This window comes from Perna viridis, chromosome 9, assembly GCF_037379345.1.
Source record: "Perna viridis isolate PV_CMFRI_1.1 ecotype Kerala chromosome 9, ASM3737934v1, whole genome shotgun sequence".
In the NCBI taxonomy this organism is placed as follows: domain Eukaryota; kingdom Metazoa; phylum Mollusca; class Bivalvia; order Mytilida; family Mytilidae; genus Perna; species Perna viridis.
The window spans coordinates 12424129-12446506 of record NC_142453.1 but is presented as its reverse complement, the minus strand read 5'-3'; the positions used below and the strand labels follow the sequence as shown (position 1 = coordinate 12446506).

At 31.9% G+C, this 22378-nt stretch overlaps 1 protein-coding gene across 1 annotated transcript; it reads right to left on the bottom strand.

Annotated features, from left to right (window-relative positions):
* Positions 1-11149: 11149 nt before the first annotated feature.
* Positions 11150-22263, bottom strand: LOC148606810 (GPN-loop GTPase 3-like). The gene is made up of 7 exons (XM_088545254.1): positions 22115-22263; positions 17453-17561; positions 16756-16843; positions 15370-15690; positions 14734-14833; positions 13378-13503; positions 11150-11842 (listed from the first exon to the last, which is right to left on the bottom strand). The coding sequence occupies exons 1-7, from the start codon at positions 22160-22162 to the stop codon at positions 11780-11782; spliced, it is 855 nt and encodes a 284-aa protein (XP_088401380.1). The 5' UTR covers positions 22163-22263; the 3' UTR covers positions 11150-11779.
* Between the last annotated feature and the right edge of the window lie 115 nt (positions 22264-22378).

Here is a 22378-nt window from a genome sequence, read left to right as displayed (position 1 = left end):
AACCCAGTTACAGTACAGAAATCATTAAATTATCTTTTGTATCACAATTGTTTTAGTATAATCTAGATGAAAATGGGCAAAAAAAAATACAAAATTGACTGTAGTCAACTTTGAATTATATTATTCATCTACCTTGAAATTGATTCTCTTTCTGTTTAAATCCATTTGTGTTTATTTTATAATTATATTAATATGGATATATTCATGCAAGTCAAATATCTAATGGACATTATGTATTTCATTTTTTTTTAATATAATACTAATATAATACTGTTTGCATTCAACGAGTTTGCAGAAAAATGATTAAAGCACCTAAGGAATTAATCTACAAGTGAATAAACAGTCCTGTGAAAAGTTTTAATGTCCTTTGCAATTGTCCAGATTACCTTAGACAATTATGCAGTTCATGTCACTTAAGAAAGTCCATAAATATAACTTACTTTCCCGCTGCTCGTCTGGCAACATCATTTCAATGATATAAATTTCTTTTAAGTTCTTTAAAATGGTGTGTGTGTTTCATATTAGATTCAACTGTACAATGTCGCCTTGATACATGACCGGATATGTTGGTTTGTTAACCTCCGTATTTCTGTCAATTGATTATCCCAAGTTTCTTCTTTGTAGTAATTATAATCAACCGATAAGTATTTTGATACGAAAATTAAGATAATTATATGGAGTGATAAGTGAAGAACAATTATGGTTAAACTAAAGTTACAAAATAACAACAACACACGTGATACATTGCCTCATTTATATGACATCTAAACATAACATATATTCGAGAATGATTTTTTGCACTGCTTTACATGTAATGCAAATTATATAAATATTGCGAATTTAGATATGCTGTATACTCTCTAGGACTAAACTCTTACCAATAGCATTAGATCCAAATACTATGAAAAGAAAGTTTTACATTCAAATGTGAATTGTATACAAGAAGTACTCAAAACTAAAAAATCCCCCCCAAATGATACAGGAGTTAAATTCTTTACAAATAGCATCACCAGTTCGTTTGCAACCACTTCTATCAGCTTTAGATTTATTTATTGCTTGCTTTTTCAATTGTGTTTGTCGTATTTCTAATTAATAAACCTTTTCTAAATTGCGAAAATTAATACCCATGATATTAACCGATACAATTATTTACCATGATATTAACCAATACATTGTTAATGCTTAAATAGATAAATATTTAAGAATTTTGAATTTTAATTTTGGGGAGAGGATTTGTTTGTTTTTGCACTTGTCAAATTTCATTATATTTTCAAATGTGATGAAATTCTACATTTGTTCACCAAAAATCATGAAAATGGACATTCAAAAACAGTTTCTATTGCAGGTTTGTTTACATGTGTTTGGTGTCAAGTTTTCAGTTAATATCCACCATGTGTTTGTTTACGTGAAGGATAGTCACAGTTTCATGGAAATAGTGTCAGTTTGGAAATAGCCGTTACAAACATACTGATATTGTCATTGGTCCCTGTATTTGTCTCTATATATTATTTTCTTTATAATAATTCTATTGAATCTTTGGAGGAGTAATCAAGGATAACAATATTCTAGTGGAAAGCAAAGGAATGTAATCCAGTGACAAACAGACACACAACAAAGAACATAAAATAACAAAAATAAAACATACAAATTAACAAAAGTAAAGAGGAACTCGGACTCCACTAAAAACTGTGGGGGGGGGGGCATTGTCGTAAAGTATGGTCAATAGTATTCCTTTTCCATCGATCTCTCAGCGTGGGTAAAAATATATCTATATAGCGGAAACTGGTCTAGCTAAATGAGGTTCCTTTTTTGGATCAGATAAACTATAAGATCAGCCTCATAAGAGTGAAGGAATAAATCAGCAAAAATAGGAGAATATTTTTTTTTCATTTGAATGTTGAAAAACGCATCCACAACACTGGACAAATATGTTGTCGATCAACAATTCCATCGTTCTAAAAACATCATCTTCCGAGAAGTATATATTTGTATTTATGTGTACCGTCTCGATGTTGATGGTTCAAGTTGAGAGTCGAGATTTTAACTGAGTATGAGGAATAGAAGTATAAAGAATTGAAAAATCATAAGTTTTTCATGCTGTTGTATTCCGATAATAGTCTTGAATTGAGGGTTTCCAAAAGATCTTTCGAGTTTTTAGGATCCACATTGAATTACGGGAGTAACAAGTGTCGTGATAGGACTGGTGACCCTCTTGGACAGCTGTGAGTATAGAAGTTTTGAAGGAGGTTTACATAACAGCGTTGTTTGGATGGATTCTTGTGGAGTTCAGAAATCCAGTACATAGACGGCAAATCGCAAGCATCGTTTTTGGTACAGAAACCAAGAGGAAAGCACAGATTAATAGTTTTCTACTATCTCTTCTTTGTACAGTTTGGAAGCAGCATAGGTCTTATTACTGTTATTATATTCTACGTGTACCTCTGATAATAAACATTTAATATAAAAAACGTTTTGCAGACAAGCACAATGTTGTTTTGGGCTTTTTCTACTGGTACCAAAATATATTAAGATTGTACAGTAGACAATGTTTTTACTACATCGGGGTCTTTTAAAACTGATGTAGCATGGTTCACGGTACTTTGGGCTTTAGAAGGACCCTACGGAGAAGTTTGTTTCTTGGTGAAGTTTAAATTTCCCTAAACGACGTGATCGAAAAAAAAACATATTTGAATGAAGACGAAAAACACTCTGTTGGTTTAGCTTAGGAGTCCCCAATCTCGAGGTCCTGCAATAGCGCTTTATAACTGAAAATTCTTTCTTTAACTTCAAAATTCGAGAAAATTTTGATCGTGACGTTTTTGTGGTAGAGTTGTTAGCAAAATTAATTGCATCTATACCTTTGTTGACAAACAGTAGTGAAAGAAATGATCGTTTTAAGTCATCTTGATCTTTAACACAAACTGGTTTAAAGACACTCTGGAACCGATATCCAAAATGATGGGCACAAGTCTGTATAATGATGAAGTAGGTTACACAAACGATATATCAACGGGTCTTTGGCATTACTTTTAATTACCGCTATAACCTTGGTTCACTTGATTACTCTTTAATCTTTGTGTATGTAAATCTTTGTCAAAACAACTACGTATACTGACGTTGTCGTTTTCGACCAATCATGTTTTAAAGAAAATAATACACAATCATACGTCAACCAATCGCAACGGCGATTTTTTCATTTCGTCCATGGTGTGATATCTTATATATCTAGCCGGCTAATAAATACATAAATCGACCAAAGCATAGAGATGTAATTTTAAAACAAAGATACGGATGTTTCAAAGTTATTCATGCATTTTACACTGAGATTCGTTTCTATCATCTAGCAAAATCGTATAGAAGTATCAGAAAATGTCGGAAGTAATGTAGAAAATATTTTTAAATTAATTAAATTAATTGTGAAGAAACGTTGACATAACTTTATTAGGCCAAAATAAAAAAAACATATTTACTTGAAAAAGCCTTTTTCCTTAGGGAAATTATTGGCGAGAAAAAGTGCTATAATAAATTTTAGGGTTTTTTAAATTACTAGAAATTACTTACAAATTCCCATGTACCCGAGTTTTGATAGACGATGTGCCCGGATATAACTGACCATTTCCCCGTTGAACGAAACGCACTAATTATCACCTACACAACGTTTATTTTAAATATATCACGTCTATTGTTGACTTCTTGTCAAAAGAATAACGTTTACAATTTTCACTAGCAACATAACAAACATACTTCGGTACACTTCCATATCTACAAGTACAAGTAATTAATAATTTTGTCATGTTTTTCTAATGTCACGTGTTTACATTTTAATTATTTCTTGTGATATTTCAAACTCAAGAAGAGTCTTGATGTTCAACAACAGACTTCTGTACTGCCTTGTAAGCTTAATCATAATTCCACTGTATTTAATCTCACTTCTGTTGATATACAATTGAATGTATAAATGGTTGTCTTTCAGATCAGAAGCTTTATCATCCTTTATGCTGTAGTTACCATCACTAGTTTGACAAATTGATAATAAACGTTGTTAATATTATCATTCCAATGTCCATTTTCCTTATTTTAAAGTTGTATATAATATGCAAAAATTACATTTGTTGGTAGTATCAGGTGATGTTTTAGCAATACCGAATGTATAAACGAGCAGAAACCTGTTGAAAAAGACAAGACCTGGAGCATTAAAAGGACAGAAATGAAACAGTTCGGCACTGAAGTAAAGTAAACCTGAAAACAGCAAAACTCACTTAGTGATACCCCCGCTCCTCTCCTAGAAAGCAGACAGGAAACACCAAAGCCATTCATATGGAAAAAAACAAAACAAGAGGTGTGCAATGTCATCATAAGATAAATAATTTGTGAGAGTGTCCTAGCATGTCATTCTGTGGTTAATTTGAGAGAAGTTGTGGATACAGACTGACGGACAGCATGATTACTATGTAGTTTCCGGTTTTCAAGCTGGGTATAAAAAGTATAGACAGAAAAATCAAATAACACGAACTCCCACAAAACTGGACTTAAATACTAGTGACTTCACAGTTTTGCAATTACTTGAATATCTTGATTTAATCAAAGATTCAATTTAAGTAATATATAGAGAAAAAAAACAGATATGTGGTGTGGATGATATCGACCAAAGTTCCGTCTTAATGACGATATCTAGAAAGATAAAATATAAAAACCAGGTAATTAATATGAACAAATCAGTGCATCACAGCTAACACAGCTATCAGTAGACTAAAAAGAATTGTTTTGCAACGTCGTGAACATCATTATATTAAATATCGTTTAAATCTGCGATATATCCACACTTTAAGAGAATCATCCAGATCGTATGATGCCACAGATTTGTTTTTGTTCCAATGTAATGGATATATCATTGTCATGTCAAATAGTTCGTTTTAAATCGATAATTGGTGGTTAAGAAAATGATTTTAAAGTTCCCTAACAAAGCAACCAACTTTGGCTCAAATTAAACTAATTGCAATGCTTTCTATGTAATTTATTTCTCTTGAATTATTGCAGTTAATCAAAAACTAATATTAAACTTTGAGAAAGGAAGCATTTGTGATATAATATGGATGAACAATTTAAAAAAAAATTGTCATGTGCCACCTTCTTCCTGGTTTTGCATGGACTCCCTCTTAAAGTAGCTAAGTATTGTTAATGCTTGTTTGATTACCTCGTTGCCAATTTAGAGTTTAGTTCAACAGTTCCTTATTACTATGACAAATCATCGACATTTTAAAGTTTGTTTTATTTATCATTTAGTAAACAATTGGAGAAAACATTTCCAACATTTTTTATAATTATTTTTATTGATGGAAACATATGCCTAAGTACTGAATTAGGGGTATCTTAAAAACAATATCAATATTTGGGGGTGTAATATAATTTAAACTTAGGTGTTTTAAGTCTTTTAACAAACAGTTGGCATTCCAATGGGAACAAATAATGCTCTTCTACTTGCTGACCTGTTCCTTCACTCTTATGAGCCTGACTTTATAGCTGATTTAATTCTAAGGAAGGAACACTGTTTAGCCAGATCCTTTGATCCCAGTTACTGATTTATAGATGACGTATAATCGTTAAACAATCCTAATTTCCAGGATTTTATAGATCACATCTACCCCAAAGAACTTGAGATGAAGGATAATACAGACAATGTGAAGTCAGCCTCATATCTTGACATACACTTAGAGATCGATGGTACAGGATAACTATTGACCGAACTAAACGACAAACGCGATAACTTTTGATTCCGTATTGTCAATTTTCCTTTCATCTGTGGCAACATCCCTTCAGCACCTGCGTATGGAATTTTCATATCAAACATGTGTAACTACGCAGATTTTTTGTACCGCACTAGAATACTTAAAATTAGGTTTCTGGAACAGGGTTATGTTGCTACAAGATTGAAGTCATCACTACAGAAGTTTTAAGCTCCTCTAAATATTAAGCAAATGAATAAAATGATAAAACTATGGGTTAGGTTATTTTATAAGTAGAACCATGTTTTATCTTTATGAATTGTTAGTTATTTCATTTTCACCCCCTTTTTTCGTAATGTTTGATTTCATTACTACTATGAGCAAGTCGGCGACCGGTGTTTCTAGAAATGCAGAGGACGCTTACTTTACCGGTGCACCTGGTCCATGCACCCAGTTTTAGTGGAGTCCGAGTTGCTCTGTACGTATTATTTTGGTTATTTTATGTTCTTTGTTGTGTGTGTATGTTTTCCATCTATGGTCTTTGTCCTTGGATTGCATTCTTTTGATTTCCGCGAGAATCTTGGTTCCCTTGATTACTCTTACATATTCATAAATGGAAATCTGGGAATTCCCTTGATTGTAATATAATAAATAATCTAATAAAATGTCCGCATGTATGTTGCAAGTCCTCTTGTACAAAATATAAGCATAGACTTAAAGATTACATTCGTTTATATCTAAAGATGCATGAAATAAATAAACATGGCTAGCTTGTATGTTTTTATATTCAATAAATTCATTTTCAATATTCATAATAAGAATAGTAAGTCATGTTAATATTGTGTAAAAGTAATTTTACTGACACTGAAATTATTCCAAACCAACAAATGCTTTTCGCAAGTACGTAATACTGGTCTAAATGTCAAAGAACAAGTCAGATTTGGTTGCAGGCTGTTTGTTTTCTTTCCATATTATTTAGCAAATAACAAAAGAACTTGATTGTCATGCTTGTTTGTAAAAACTCAAATAATGAACGATATACGGAATGTAAAATGGTTTTTCTCCTGTCTACATGAAGGAGGTTCGTCTCAATTCACCATCAGTAAAGTTGTTATTTTCTATTTCTACATCAAGGAAGTTTGATCTATGCTATGCTTAGGAGTAGTTTTTAGTAGAGTTCGAGTTGCTCGTTTTGAGGCTCATTTACGTTTTTTTTTCTTTGTACACGTGCTATTGTGGTTAGTTTATGTTCTTTGTTGTGTATGTCTATTTACCTTGTCTAGTTTTTGTCTGTGGAATATACGATTTTGACTTTCGCTCAAATATGGGTTCCCTTGATTACTCTTTGTTTCAATTCTAATTTGAGGAGATTTATCTCATTTCTACACTCAAAAGGTTTGTCTCATTACTGCTTTAAGATTTGTCTCATTACAAAATTAAGAACTTCAAGGTTTGTCTCATTACTGCTTTAAGATTTGTCTCATTACAAAATTAAGAACTTCAAGGTTTGTCTCATTACTGCTTTAAGATTTGTCTCATTACAAAACTAAGAACTTCAAGATTTGTCTCATTTCTGCTTTAAGATTTGTCTCATTACAAAACTAAGAACTTCGAGGTTTGTCTCATTACTGCTTTAAGATTTGTCTAATTACAAAACTAAGAACTTCAAGGTTTGTCTCATTACTGCTTTAAGATTTGTCTCATTACAAAACTAAGAACTTAAAGATTTGTCTCATTACAAAACTAAGAACTTCAAGGTTTGTCTCATTACTGCTTTAAGATTTGTCTCATTACAAAACTAAGAACTTCAAGGTTTTATTTCTAGATTAAGAAGATTTGTTTGTTGCTGTTTGATATTATGAAGGTTTTTAACAACGTAATTAAAAAGTAGGGATCACTCTTCCGCATATGTGTTTTGTTTGCTTAAACAATTTGAATTAATTAACAAACCGACACAGCGTTGAACCTGAAACTCTTATGTTTGATATAACATATACATTTCAATATAATGTAAAACACTACAGCAACATGGCCAGGACTTTTCATTGCATCCGAAAGTTCTTGCTCTTTATATCGATTTACATTAACCGATTCAATTACGTATGCATCATCTTGAAACATAGGATTTACAGAAGAATAGAAAAAGTTACCAATGTCTCGATGAACGGATCTTGATTAGACTAGTTTGATCGAACAGTACGATGGACATTATCTGCATATAAATTGGTCTTTCCTCAGATAAATAATTTACGGTACTTGTCATGTGCGTTTAATTTAGTAGTCCAACTTTTATAGGAAAACACAGTGACAATCGAAACAAAATATCATTATAATGAAGATAGGCAGAAACATAATCAATTAAATAATTCTTACGAAAGTTACGGCAAGAAAAATCAGCAATATATGCATGTAGCATATTTCACATTAGCTTTGATATAAATTATCTCGTTATTATTTGATAATAAATCCAATAATGGTTAGTTTAATGATTCTTTATTTGTATTGCAATTTGCTTTGTGCTTTTATGTTATGTTGCACCAGTCCCTTTTTGCTTACCTTGTCCTCACTTTTTCTATCAATAATATTTGGACGGACCTGTTTTCAGTTATTAAACGTTCTTTGTGTAAGTGGAGGTAGATATTAATACCTCAGTGGTTGTTTCGTGGACAGCTATCTACATCCTAATTAATGTAGGGAGTAACCCATGTTGTCCGACAATTGATTACGCAAATCAAGTTTTATAGCTTATTACATGTATCACACATCACAATGATGTAAACGAATTTCAGTGCTACATTGATATCTGTAAAGTGCTGCATCAAAATTACACTCAGCCATATATCCTGCTCAATCTGGTTTGAACGTGGCTAAAATAAGCTGCAAATTGCTGAAAACATCGCCACGTTTACTTCACTTAGCAAAAGGAACCGATTATAACATTTATTCAGAAATAATTCATCTTTTTGTGCTATATAATATAATCTGGGTGATTTCTTTGTTTTGTCTCTTCATTTTGATGTTTTGATGGAATTTTCATATCACAATTCATACGTTATGCCAAAGATTGCCGTACCTACGATGACTTTGTATCGCGCTAGACTTCTTACAATTAGGCTTCTGGAACATGGTTATGTTGCTACAAGACTGAAGTCATCACTACAGAAGTTTTATGGTCGCATCATGAACTCGTGGATCGTTACGTTGTATCCATCTGTACCATGAAAACTGATTTGTTCAACGTGTCATAGTTTTCCTTTCCTCTTTCGTCTACCCTAGACTTGACACTTTTAGAGCAACTTCCGATCGGTGGGTTTTTCTAGAAAAGCAGAGGACGCTTACCCTACCGGTGCACCTGTCCATGCTCACAGTTGTAGTGGAGTTACTCGTTTACTTTTGTTACTTTGTATGTGTTATTTTAATTACTTTGTGTTCATTGATGTTATTATCTGTTTTCAATGTCTGGTCTTTGTCTTTGGTAAGCTGACAATTTATGAAATATTTATATTATGTTGATTAAATCATAGTCTTTCAAATGTTTTAAGTATATTCCTTGGACATAATTATTCAAAGATATTTTTTTACATTTTCAAGTCATTCTTAATTGAATGATATGCAGGGCGCAGCTTGTTCTTATTGTGAACAAGTGGTAAGTATGGACACAAGATGCAACTTATTTCATTAGTTTTCTTTTGTTAAACTGGACGTGTATGTAGCTATTCGAGTGATGACTCCGGCAAAAAGTTTTATTTCCTTTTAAAAGCATTCAGCAGTAATTATTTTGCTTCATGTACATCAAATAAACTTCATACACAATTTCATTGAAAGCCTTTTAAGTTTTTGAGTCAATTTTTGCTCACAAGATACATGGGCATACAGAAGCACAGACAAAATTCCTATTTTGGATACAGCCTACAATGTATGATAAACGAAATTAACAGTAAATGTGTAAATACCGGCTGATTATGATATGTCTGAATTGTTCAGTCAGGACAAATGTGAGCTTTCAAACTTCAATTTCAAATCATATTTACACATGTTCATCAACCCAGATGAATGCAGAAATTGAAAAATCATGACCCAGCATGATATACGACCGCAGACAGTTGGGGAAAGTATGGACAAAGTATTAGTTTTGAATATTTATCAGCATGTGCATAAATTATTTATTGATATCAATATTAATTTCTTAACGTGTGAATAAATGTTATTTAAATTAATATCAATAAAAGACATTAAATAAATTGAATAAATGACAATTTATTGATACCAATAATTAATCCTTAATATCAATAATTCATTTATTCATATCAATAAATGATATTAATATGAATTAATAGGTAATAAATTCCACAACAACTTGCCATATGGACAAACCAAATGGTTTGGACACTACATTGAACAAAATTTGAAATTTAATTTAAAATGTTCAAAATCAGAACAAAAATCATAAGTCTATTTTTTGGGGTATGGTCCCTTAAAAACCATAAGATATCAAATCTAATAAAAAAAAAATCCAAGCACGGTTTTCATAAGAAATTTTAAAGAATGATAATAATATTATCATAATCGGATGAAAATATTTTTTTTTTACGTGGGGCCCTTCAACCCCTAATTACTCAAAAAACGTAAGAGCTGAAATCTAATTGAAAAATGCAGGCAGGGATTTTTTAGGGAATCCAATAAAAAATATTCAAAATCGGACCAAAATTTAAAAGTCAAGCGTGTGTGATCCATCGATATTGGATCCATACCAAAACTAGATACCAAATATCAAGAGGCTGCTATTAGTAGTTGATGAGAAAAGTGTTCCCTGCATGCCCGACTAATATTCACCATATAATAACAGGATTTTCAACGTGAAATTCAGCCAAAAATGATACTAAAGAAGTTGTTGATTACCACACTGTTTTGATTTTGATTAAAACTGTTAAATCTATGATGACCCTGCTTACTATTATTTGCTTACACGATGACAGAAATGATGTCAATAGCTCACACTGATTATGGCAAGGTGAGCTAAAAATGAAAACCTTTAGATGCCGGATCTTACACTTATTGAAGAAGGCCTTTTGTTGTTCTCGGTATTTACTATTTTAATAGGGATTAAACGATGATGCATTTGTTGCATTTCACCATATCTGTTCTGTTTTCTACCTAATATATGTTGTCAGATTATCTCTCTTCTGGTTTTAGAAGTAGTATATGATCCAAATTTTTTATGGTTATCACAGCACATTTGGTAAGAGATACAATTTGAAGCTATAAATATATGCAAAGATGATTGTTACAAAAATAGAGATTCATCAGTATAAGAGAAATTTTAAAAAGTTAATGGATGACAAACAATTGATATAATCTTACACACACCTTTGGTGCAGGTCAGCTAAAACTACTGATAAATGGTGTTTGCTCTGGGATCAATATAAAGACTATTTATCAATGTCCATTGTTTCTTTCTTATTTGTGCCATTGTATGCCTGTCTTTTGATTTGTATATTATGGTATATTCATTTGCCTTCGGGAAAGACCATTTGATTATGAAGGAAGCTTGGAATAGATTTACCATATGGCATACCTACAGGAAGAATGTGTTAAAATTTAAAGACACTATGACACGTTGTTGCTGAGAAAACTGTGACGAAAATATTGTAACAGACAAACGGAAACATGGACACGAGTAAATCAGTATACGCCCCTCTCCTTTGGAGCAGGAGTATAAAAACACACTGAAGGATATCAATAATTTTTGGTATTATGTTTGATGGAAATATTCTTCCTTTCACCGTCATTGTTTTCCTATTTGTTATTTGATACACATCTCACATACAAAAGACTCCAAACAAATGGCATAATATTGCAAACAGTGTGTAGCTTTTTATTGTCTGCTATTATCTGTGAGTAGATTCTTCTTCTCTTCTGCAATTGATGAAAATGTTTATAATTCATAGATATAATTCACTGATTGTAAATGTGATTTGTCAGTGTCATGAAAACAAATCATGCTCTTCAGAGCGAAGACCTTCAGTGTATTTGTGAAACATGTAGATACTTTTACTTCATCCATCAAAACCACTATCAATATTATCTTCATTGTCCTCTGGATCATGTTCTTCATAATTCTGCAAATACAAACAAATTATTATTTGTAGCTTGAATATCTTTTTGTAATGTCTTCTAAAAAAAAAAAAAAAACATTCCAGCATTTTATTAAAATATGAATAAAAATAAATTATATGAATAATATTATCTATGAAGTGTAGTCATATTACAATTATTACACCAAGTTATTAAGCAATTAAACATATCAGAATTAAACCAAAAATCAATGAGATTTACTGAGATTCTCCCATTACAGTGTTAGAGATTTGACTAAAATATTCCTTGTGTCTGAGATTCTCCCATTACAGTGTTAGAGATTTGATTAAAACATTCCTTGTGTCTGAGATTCTCCCATTACAGTGTTAGATATTTGATTAAAACATTCCTTGTGTCTGATATTCTCCAGCACCAGAGAATTGATTAGAATATTTCTTAGATTTGAGATTTCCTTTAACACTGCAGGTGATTTTACTGAACCATTCACCCAGGTCAAGAAAAACAATCCAGAGACGTTTGTACCCCACTTCTACGGACAGGAAGCCAACACTGGAAGACACAATATTGAATGACAATCGTGAACTACAGAAGAACAAAATTTTTGTTTACAGAATGTTTTACTTTAACATTATCTATGTTAGACATTTACCAAAGATTTTTCTAATACATTCCCTCATTTATTACAGAAGACTTTACTTCCCCATTCTCTAGGTTGGAGATCCTTAGAGGACTTTACTTCCCCATTCTCTAGGTTAGAGATCCTTAGAGGTCTTTATTTACACATTCCATAAGTTTGAGATCCTTACTATTAACACAGAGGACTTTACTAACACATTCCCTTGGTTCAAGATCCTCCCCATACAGTACAGGAAACATTGCCAACACATCTGTAGGTTGGAGATCCTTAGAGAACTTTACCAACATATCCCCTAGGTTTGAGATCCTCACAATAAACACAGAGGACTTTACTTACATATTCCCTAGGTTCAAGATACTTCCATACAGTACAGAAAACTTTACTACACATTCTCTTGGTTGGAAATCCTTAGAGGACTTTATTTACACATTCCCTAGGTTCAAGACCCTTCTCACACAGTACAGGAAACATTGCCAACACATCCCTAGGTTGGAGATCCTTAAAGAACTTTACTTACACATTCCAGTAGGTTCCAGATCCTTACTATAAACACAGAGGACTTTATTAAAACATTCCCTAATTTCGAGATACTTTCCATACAGTACAGAAAACTTAAATTACACGTCCTTAGGTAGGAGATCCTCCCCAGAGTGGAAAGGACATTGCTTACACAAACCATAGATTCCAGATCCCCCAATACAGTACAGAGGACTTTACTTTCACATTCCCTAGGTTCCAGACCCTCCAATCTATACTTAAACATTTCCTAAGTTCACATGCCCTAAGCTTAAGATCCTCAGTATGAACACAGGAAACTTGACTTACACATACCTGGTTAGGAGATCAACCCCATGCAGTAAAGAATATTAAATACTTACATATTCAAAATACTCCCAAATCAGTACAGTGGATATTACTTACACATTCCCTAGGTTCGAGATCCTCCCCATACTGTATAGCATTGTCTATCTGTAGTAAGACATCATTGATACTGTCTTCATCTGACACATCTAATGGTAGAAACTTTACCAAGCTGTAGTCTTCGATCTATAAATGTATGGAATTACTTTTATGGGATATTTTTCATTCTGACAGTTTATTTTTTTCTTAAATTTGAAACAAAAATAAAATATCTCAGTCAAAAAGTGTCTGTATGATGAACCTTGAACTTAATAAATCACCTACTAAATTATAAATGTTGATACAAAAGATATATTAAGCACTGTTGAGCAGATACATTTAAAACCCTTAAAAACATTAAAACAACTGAATATTCTATCAAAAAAGTCCAAGGGCCAAAACTCTGTCCCATATTATCCAAACTAACTACATTTTCAAACTGTGAAAAAAAAATGCATTTAAAGTGTGCTATGTTTGAGAGAAAAACAAAAAGGATATCTCATAAAATGATGGCAACAACAATATAAAAAATATTAAATTGTACAGAAATTTAAACTAAATCAGAAACTAATCTTTTATCTCAAACCAAATATTTCAAATAAAAACTGTAGAAAGTTGAATGTAATGACTCAATGTAGGGCTACCTATATATCAAATCTTACAGCTTTATTGAGTTGGATATTTGTTTATTACCATGGCAGTTGATTGAAAAAAAAATAGTTAATTTGCATTCAAATAATTCATAGCTTCATTTTTCAAATCATTTTAGACTCAAAACTGTGAAAAGAATTAAACAAAATACAAAAAATGAAAATGACATGTTGTAGTAAGTATACCCCAACTCATCTGACATTGCCACAAAACAGGAAGTTGTTATCAGAAAGCCACCAAAATAGAACCTATGCCCCATCTAATCAAAGTCATATACATGTACCAAATTTAAAAATCAATCTGTCCTGTGGAAACAGAGATTTTTGTGGGAGAAATTTTTTATCCATATAGTGAAAAATACAGACCTGATTGTACCAAGTCAACAAACAAAATCAAAATTGGTAAAATCGGAAATAATATACAGTTAAAAAAATATAATGGTAAAATCCGGAATTGAAAAAGCAGAATTCTGCTTTAAAGCAGAAGAAAATCAGTTGTGAAAATAGCAAAGTTCCACAAAATAGGAATTAATTAAATCAGTTACAACATATGCCCTATGATACCTTATACCAAACTAGAAATTAGTCAATCCATTGGGAATCAAGATAATCGCAATGAAATTTGGATGATTGGATGAAATGAAAGATGGACAAATAGATAAGGTGATTCCACTATATCACCCACATGTAGTAAGGATATAATAGTTATTCTATATCTATAACCTACCACATTAGCTATGGCTGAATTTAATTTTTTGAATTTAGTGCTGAATTTACTGTCATCAAACTCTTCATTCAATAAAGTTGGTAACTCAGGTTCTAAATACCTAGAAAGAGAAAATTATACAACACTAAAATAAACAATAGACTGTACAGGTGGGTTAAGGAATTTTAAACACAGGCAGCTGGGACAAGGGTGGTTGTGACCACTTCTGTTTTTTTCTCAAGAACCATTCTTTAATTTGATTAAAAATAATTTTTACTACTTTCTTGGTCCTTTTATTGAAAATATCACCAATGAATGCCACTATCTAATAAAAACTATACTCAAGTACTTATAGACAGATAGTAGATTGGTTGGAATCATCCGTGCCCAAGTGCTTGTGATTTTGAACACTCATCTAATACCAAATACAGGGAAGATAACCTATAAAACTGTTTACAATTTTTTGAAATTATCTGATTGAAAAGAACTACAAATGTATCTAAGATATTGACTTGAAGAGACAAATTAAGCATATACTGAAAACATGAAGAAATATTGACTTCTTCATTACTACTGATTCTTTTCTCACTGTAATAATGCTAAATTAACATTTCTACAACTTATAGAAAATCAGAACCATTTAATTGATTGCAATACCTTTCTAAATCTTTCTTTGCCTTTTTACTTAGTAAATCCAGCTTTGTCATCACATTAACATGAGGAATTTCTAAATTGACCATTGTTGATAAAGCAGTCAGAACACCAGACACAAACTTTGATGCTTCAATCATAAACTGTGCATCTATCAAAAAAGTTCCACAGATTCTGAACTCCATTTTCTGCAGTCTGTCAACAAGCTGTTTCATTACAGGTACATGTGTATAAAGTTCAACTTGACCTGGACAATCAAAGAGTATATAGTCATCCTCAACCTCCTCTAAGGCTTCATCTAACCAGTCTAAATTCTGGGCAAAATACCTAAAAATGACAAATACAAAAAAATGTTTACTTACGTTCATGGTAGAGATCTCAGAGAACGTTGATTACATTGATAGTACCATAAATTAATTATTTTGGTGGTTTTCTACCATCATATGGCTGTTTAATTTTGGTGTATTCAGAATGGTAAATGTTTTATTTTGATATTAACGGTAATCCTTTATGTGTGGTCTTAGATGTGGTCTACCCCTACCAGTGACAAATGTATTGCTGCAATTTACCTGGATAAAACGAAGTGTCATTGTTGTTTAATTACACAGTAAGATAACAACCAAATCACCAGACAGATTACAAAAAAAAAGTTAAATAATCACACCAACCAATACACTGATATATATTGGCCACCTAAATTTTCACAAATATTATTTTTTGGCATGTTTAATTCTGGCACTTTCAAAGTAGGTGGCAAATAAACCAAAATAAAACTACATCCAAAATATCCCAAATTAAGGTATTTCTAATGATAACAATCATAAGAAACATTCATGTTAAACCATTTGTTAGATATGGGACCAAAAAATTTATTATCAAAAGCAGGTGATGGGACATTCATAGTCTGGTATAACAACAGAATTGAAAAAAAGAATTTCTTTTAATAAACACTAGTATTGTGCAACATGGAGAAGGTATAACTTTATATACCCAGGATTTATGACTTTTGAAAATTGTTAATAATTAACAGTAATTATTTGATATTTCATAAAAGTTCTGATAGAAGCAAAACATTTTGTAACTAAAATTTAAAAATATGGGAAGTCCGATGCCCAATAGTTAAAGTCACATGTCACAAAAGATTTCCAATAACATGAACAGAACAGACTGGTAATTTTCTGTAACCTCAGGCATTACCACTTGTACTTTAAATCACATAACTGACAGTAAGTTTGTCAACACAAAATTTTACATCTTTATCACAATTGCTATCTTCACTTGCTTCAAGTAATTTTAGCTTGAATGTATGCACCCTCACCACCCCCCCCCCCAAATAAGCATGAAACTTACAACCTGAATTCAAAATGAAAATGTCTTGACTTTTGAACTTACTCCATACAAAATATCAGTCCACCATTAGGTCCAAATCTCAGTGAGTCGTCTTCCATTGCATCATCAAGACTGATCAGATCTCGTATATCTGAGATTCAAATAGAATAAAATATATATTACCGTATACAGAACATTAATTCTTTATATAAATACAAATAGTTTTCTTAGCTGCAACTCAGACTCGAAAAAGTTACAATAGAATATTGTGTAAATTACAAGTACATATAGATAATATGTGAAACTTAAGCATCAAAGTCAATGGGATGAATATATTTAACTAATGTAAAAAAGTTTGAAAAAGTTTTACATCTTGTTTTTCCTTATTTCTAGACACTGTGATATGAAATAAGACATCTTCAGAATGCTGGAAAGTTTATTATTAAGAATTATATTTATTATTTGTGTATTCATTTTAATGTAAGTTTTAAAGAAAGAATTTATTTTCTGATCAAAAATTTCTTGCTGTATGTGTTGTAACGGCAAATGGATGCATACAAGTAAAAATACATTTTTGTATAACATTGAATATCAGTATGATCATGTTTACATTTCTAATTAACACTGATGTATGATATTATACAGATCAGTATTGAGGTAAAAGTAGCAGCAAAGTTAAATGCTTCTGACACCTTAATGTTGTGGCATAAATTATTTCACTTGAAAATACAATATTCACACAAAAAACATTTACATATACCTGCCAATACTGGATAGTCAAAGAACTCTGCTGCTGGATCTAGGTTTACCACATGTATGTTTCTCTTGATAACTTCAGCATGCTTTACTATGTTGCTACAGTATGTCGACTGAAAAAAAACAATTCTTACCATGAAACCCAACTGGATGTATGTCAGCAGTAATCACTATCAGATGACTTTCTCTCTCCTTGTTTTCAACTGACTTAAGAAGCAATATATGTATTCCAAAGTGGCCAGATTTAAAAAGGGGGAGGGTTGTGATCACATCAAAGTACTTTAACCCGCCACATTTTTATCCTGTCACAAGTCAAGAATTTCTGTTGTATTGTTTCGTTTTCACTTCCAGTTTACTTTAATGTTGCTGGAATATATAGGGGCAACTATTTCACTGCACCTGTGTAATAATAGGTAAGGTTTTATATATTTTGAACATGATAAAGGGTCCAGAATTTAAAGCTAATATGTGGTAAGGACAACAAGCAAGGTGAAAATCTTTTACAAGCACTTTTCCTACTAAAGTTAATAATATGATGGGTGTTATACATTTTTTAAATGTTTGTCCAACTTCATGTGCATCAAAAATAAATTTGCAAATTTTTGTGCTTTTACTAACAATCTTTGTCTGTGTAAAGGAGGTCCTGTGCTGTGCCATAAATATGGTGCAAATTCAGGCACTATGCCTCTTTCAAAGGCTAATATGTACACCTCTGTTATGTAATACATTTAATTTTTTTCTTTTTTCATGAAAAACCAAATCTAACAGCAGGTAGAGAACTGTAACATTTATTGATAATATTACAGTATTTGAGTACAAAGATACATGTTAAATTCTACTTGAATCATTTAATTACAAAATATATGTTCAGTCTGTATATCCATGAACACATTTGATTTCTCCCATGAGAAAAAGATCTGGGGCCTTAAATTAGTCTATCCAAAACACGCTAAATTACCCCATTTCCATTTTTTTTAAATGCCTTTTTACCCATTGGCTGCATGAAGAACACATGTGTAAAAATTATAAATGATTTACATGTAGCAGGATTCTGACTACTTTACAGGTCTTGTACAGCCAGTAAATGCTTTTCGTCATGAAAAATAATAGTCAACATTGTTTTTTAATTTGAATAAGCAGTTTTATTTATAGGTCATTGTTTTTGGTTTTTCAAGATGTAATTAAATGGAAATGCACCTAATGTTAACTTTTCGTTTTTCTTACCTTTTATGCCATGAAGGTGATTACATGAATTTGTGCAATAATTTAACATCACAGATAATGTGCAACTTCGATAAGACACCTGTTCATTTAAATCTGTACATGTAAAGGGACTGAGCGTCAGCAACATCTTATATATGTTGATGCTTTAAAACATGAGTGGCTCAGAATCATTCTGTCAGAAATGACATGCATGAATGCAGTAAGGAAGTTTGTTTGAACTTATAACACAGAAGTACAGTGTGTATTATACATGTAGGAAGTTTCATATATTCCTGCTGGTCAAGAAATCAGTGAAAAAACAGCATAACATACTTTAGTACAAATTATTCCATCCTTTATGCAAAGCCTAAAAGCATATTTAAAATCATTCTTCAGCTCACCTGGCGTGAAGGGCCATGTGAGCTATTCCCATCACTATATGTCCATTATCCATCTTCGTGGTCGTAAACTTTTTCACACATCTTCTCCTCTAAAACTACTGAACAGATTGAAATCAAACTTTGCTTTGTGCTTCTTAGGGTATCTTTAAAAATCTCTGTGTGTGTGTGTGTGTGTGTTTATGATATGGCAAAAAACATTACTGCCATTGCTAAAAAAGACCATACTGCATAGGGGTCAAATTGCCGAATTTTGCAAATACATGTACCTTTAAGCAGTTGAGTTTAGCTAAAATCTTGCAGGAAGTAAAATTGTTTAGCATAATAGGATGTACCTATACCTAATTTTTTAGAAAGATTTCTTGATGGATGAATGAGTTATGGGTTCTGAAATTATTTTTTTTCCCAAATTTTACAATTCCAACTTTTACAGTCTTCCCCTCACGAATGTTCCTTAGGATATTCCTTACAGTCTGTGAGTGTGGATTATACATGTAGATATGGCGAAAAACGTGGTCACATTTACTAAAAATAGACCACAGTGGTCAAATTACAGTACAGATTTTTAAATAACTCCAAACCAATGGGTTTAGCAAAAATCTGAAGGTGGTTAAATAAATCAGAAAGGTGAGACAAACCTCTGCCAAAATTTTCATATAGACTGTTGACTGATATTGTAGTTATTGCCCATTAATTGAAATTTTTGCTCTTTTTTTCATTCCCAATTTTGGAAATCTTCTCATCTGAAATCATTGCATTTAACTAATCAAACTTACATGAATGTTCCTTAGGTTATATTAAACAATTGGTATGCAGGGATTTTTTGACCTGGTGAAAAACATGGCTTCTGTTACTAAAAATAGACCATAGTGGTCAAGTAAGATATAATATATTTACATGTAGGTGTACATGTAGTTAAAAACATGCGGGAGGGCAAAATTGATCAGCATGCTGACATGGACTATGCTGATATTTTTAAAAGATCCATCTACTACTGCTGGAGCTATGTTTGGTTCTCCTGCCCTATATAACCCTTATCACACTCTGTTCATAGTTAAGCATGCTTCACATAGTTTTTCTGTTAGTTATTTACTCACCTACATGCAGCCAAAAATGACTATGAGAGATTTATGTTATAATTTGAAAACCAGAAGGAAAACTAAACTACTCCATTGATTAAATGATTATTGCGACAAATTAACATACGATGGGGCATACATTTTAGCTTTTTGTAGGTTTAAACTGGTCTGAAGCTGACATGTCAGTTTCAGTTTAAATTTTTTTTTATTTCCATTGTAACAAGGGACTCAGACCTTTTTTTTTAACAATTTTTTAGGTGTGTTTAATTGTGTAATATTTTTCCAGTGGCTAGATTTTAAACACTGAGGGTTGTGATCGCGCAAAAGTACTTTAACCCTGCCACAATATTTGTACCTGTCCCAAGTCAGAAACTTCTAGCCTCTGCATGCCTTGTTTCATTTTCACCTTCAGTTAAATTTTTATATTACTTGAGCATATAGGAGCAACTCTTTCACAGTACCTGTGTGTAGAATGATGTTGTGGGGCCAACTGCAGCCTGCCCCGTGGGATTTCATGTTGATACGTCCCTAGTAGATCTGTCCCCAAGTGGATCCATCCCCAATCATTAACTTGATGCATTATGCATAAGGAATTCATGCAATTAAAATATTAAACATAAATATTGAAATTAAATTATCTTATCCTTTTCTACATGAACATGTGTACATTGTATTTTCTTAAATTTTACAATTTAAAAATGAATAGATTATAGTTCATTAAACAATATTACATTATTAGTATAGACCTAATTGAGTTTACAGTAATTTCATATAATTTTTACATTAGAAAGGGTTATTGTTTTCCATTTAGTTGTTTTTAATCAAAATTTCTCAAGATGTATACATGTGTAAATAAAACAGCCTTGCAAACTATGTCTTTATCTCTGCATAAATATACATGTACATCCCCTTATACATCGCTGCATAAATATACATCACCTTATACATGTAGTTTCTTCAATTTAGATACCTACTTTGAAAGTGCAATGACCATAGTCATAAATAAAATTGGTTGTAAAAACAAGTTTCTGTATATGTTACTAAATTTTATGCACATATATTTATACAATATAATTATTAGAGGGGACAGATCTACTTGGGGACGGAAAAACCTAAAGACCAAATCTAATCAACCAAATAAGGATGGTCCAACGCAGGGCACCTTGGTTCACTTGTAAACGATATCATATCACCAGTTCTGTCTCAGACATGCTAAAACATCTGCAATGGCCAACATTACAGCTTAGGCGTATTCAGACGAGACTAGTAGTATTTTATAAGATCATTCACCTCCAACTGGCAATATGCCCAACAAATCTACTTGTGCCATCTGACAAAAGAACCAGAAATAACATCCCTACCATCATTAACAAAATTATACAAAGAAAGATACTTACAAATTTTCATATTATCCATATACCATCATACAGTGGAAAATGCTACCAACATCTGCAGTAGACAGTTTTAAAGAGCAGATAACCACATTTACACTGTCACAAATTTTCTGAACAGCAAGACATGTACATCGTTTAAAAAAAACAAAACACCAGAAACTAACAAAATCACTTTTGATTGAAAAAAATATTTTCACTGTATATATTATTTTTCATCACTTATAGTAAAACTTCTTTTTTATCCACACATGCAAACAGCAAGTAATAGTCAGTATAATGAAGGAGTGTGGAAACATGAAGTTAGAAGATAGATGGATAGATAGATAAATACTGATCGACTTTGGACGGATTAACTTGGACAGAACGACTTGGCCAGTTGGGGACAGATCAATCTGCTACCCCCTGTGACATTTGTATTTTCTTCATCGTTCATTGAAGACCAACGGATGGCCTTGGACTGACATTTTCATCAAGGGGATTATTGTCTCTTAGACAATTCTGTTCTCGATATACAAAGACTATTTCAGTATTTTTTACCAGTTGAGCGATACACATTAAATTTCTTGTGCCACTAGTTTAACTTTTAAATCACCTTCCCACTTCCGGCAGGTCCCATCACTAATTGTCCATACCGGGGCATGGTATTCAATAATTATTTTCACGGAGATTTCACAATAAACTTCTGACAATGATTGCAGTTCTCAGGGTGTGTGAATGTGGAATTTCGGTAGTATGCTTTACCAAATTCCTTATATCATTGCAAACATATTTTTTTAATGCAATGACAAGATTAAAAATCCAAATATGATATCTAATGTAAATATATAAATTATTACTTATTTATCGAAATAAATTT

Excerpts from the sequence above, each read along its gene's own strand:
- LOC148606810 (XM_088545254.1), bottom strand. The coding sequence starts at position 22,162 with ATGCCCCGGTATGGACAATTAGTGATGGGACCTGCCGGAAGTGGGAAG. Across the intron at positions 13,504-14,733 it reads ATTCAGCCATAGCTAATGTG|ATCGAAGACTACAGCTTGGT; the intron begins GTAGGTTATAGA and ends ATACATTTATAG. Across the intron at positions 11,843-13,377 it reads ATCTCGAACCTAGGGAATGT|AATTATGAAGAACATGATCC; the intron begins GTAAGTAATATC and ends TTGTATTTGCAG.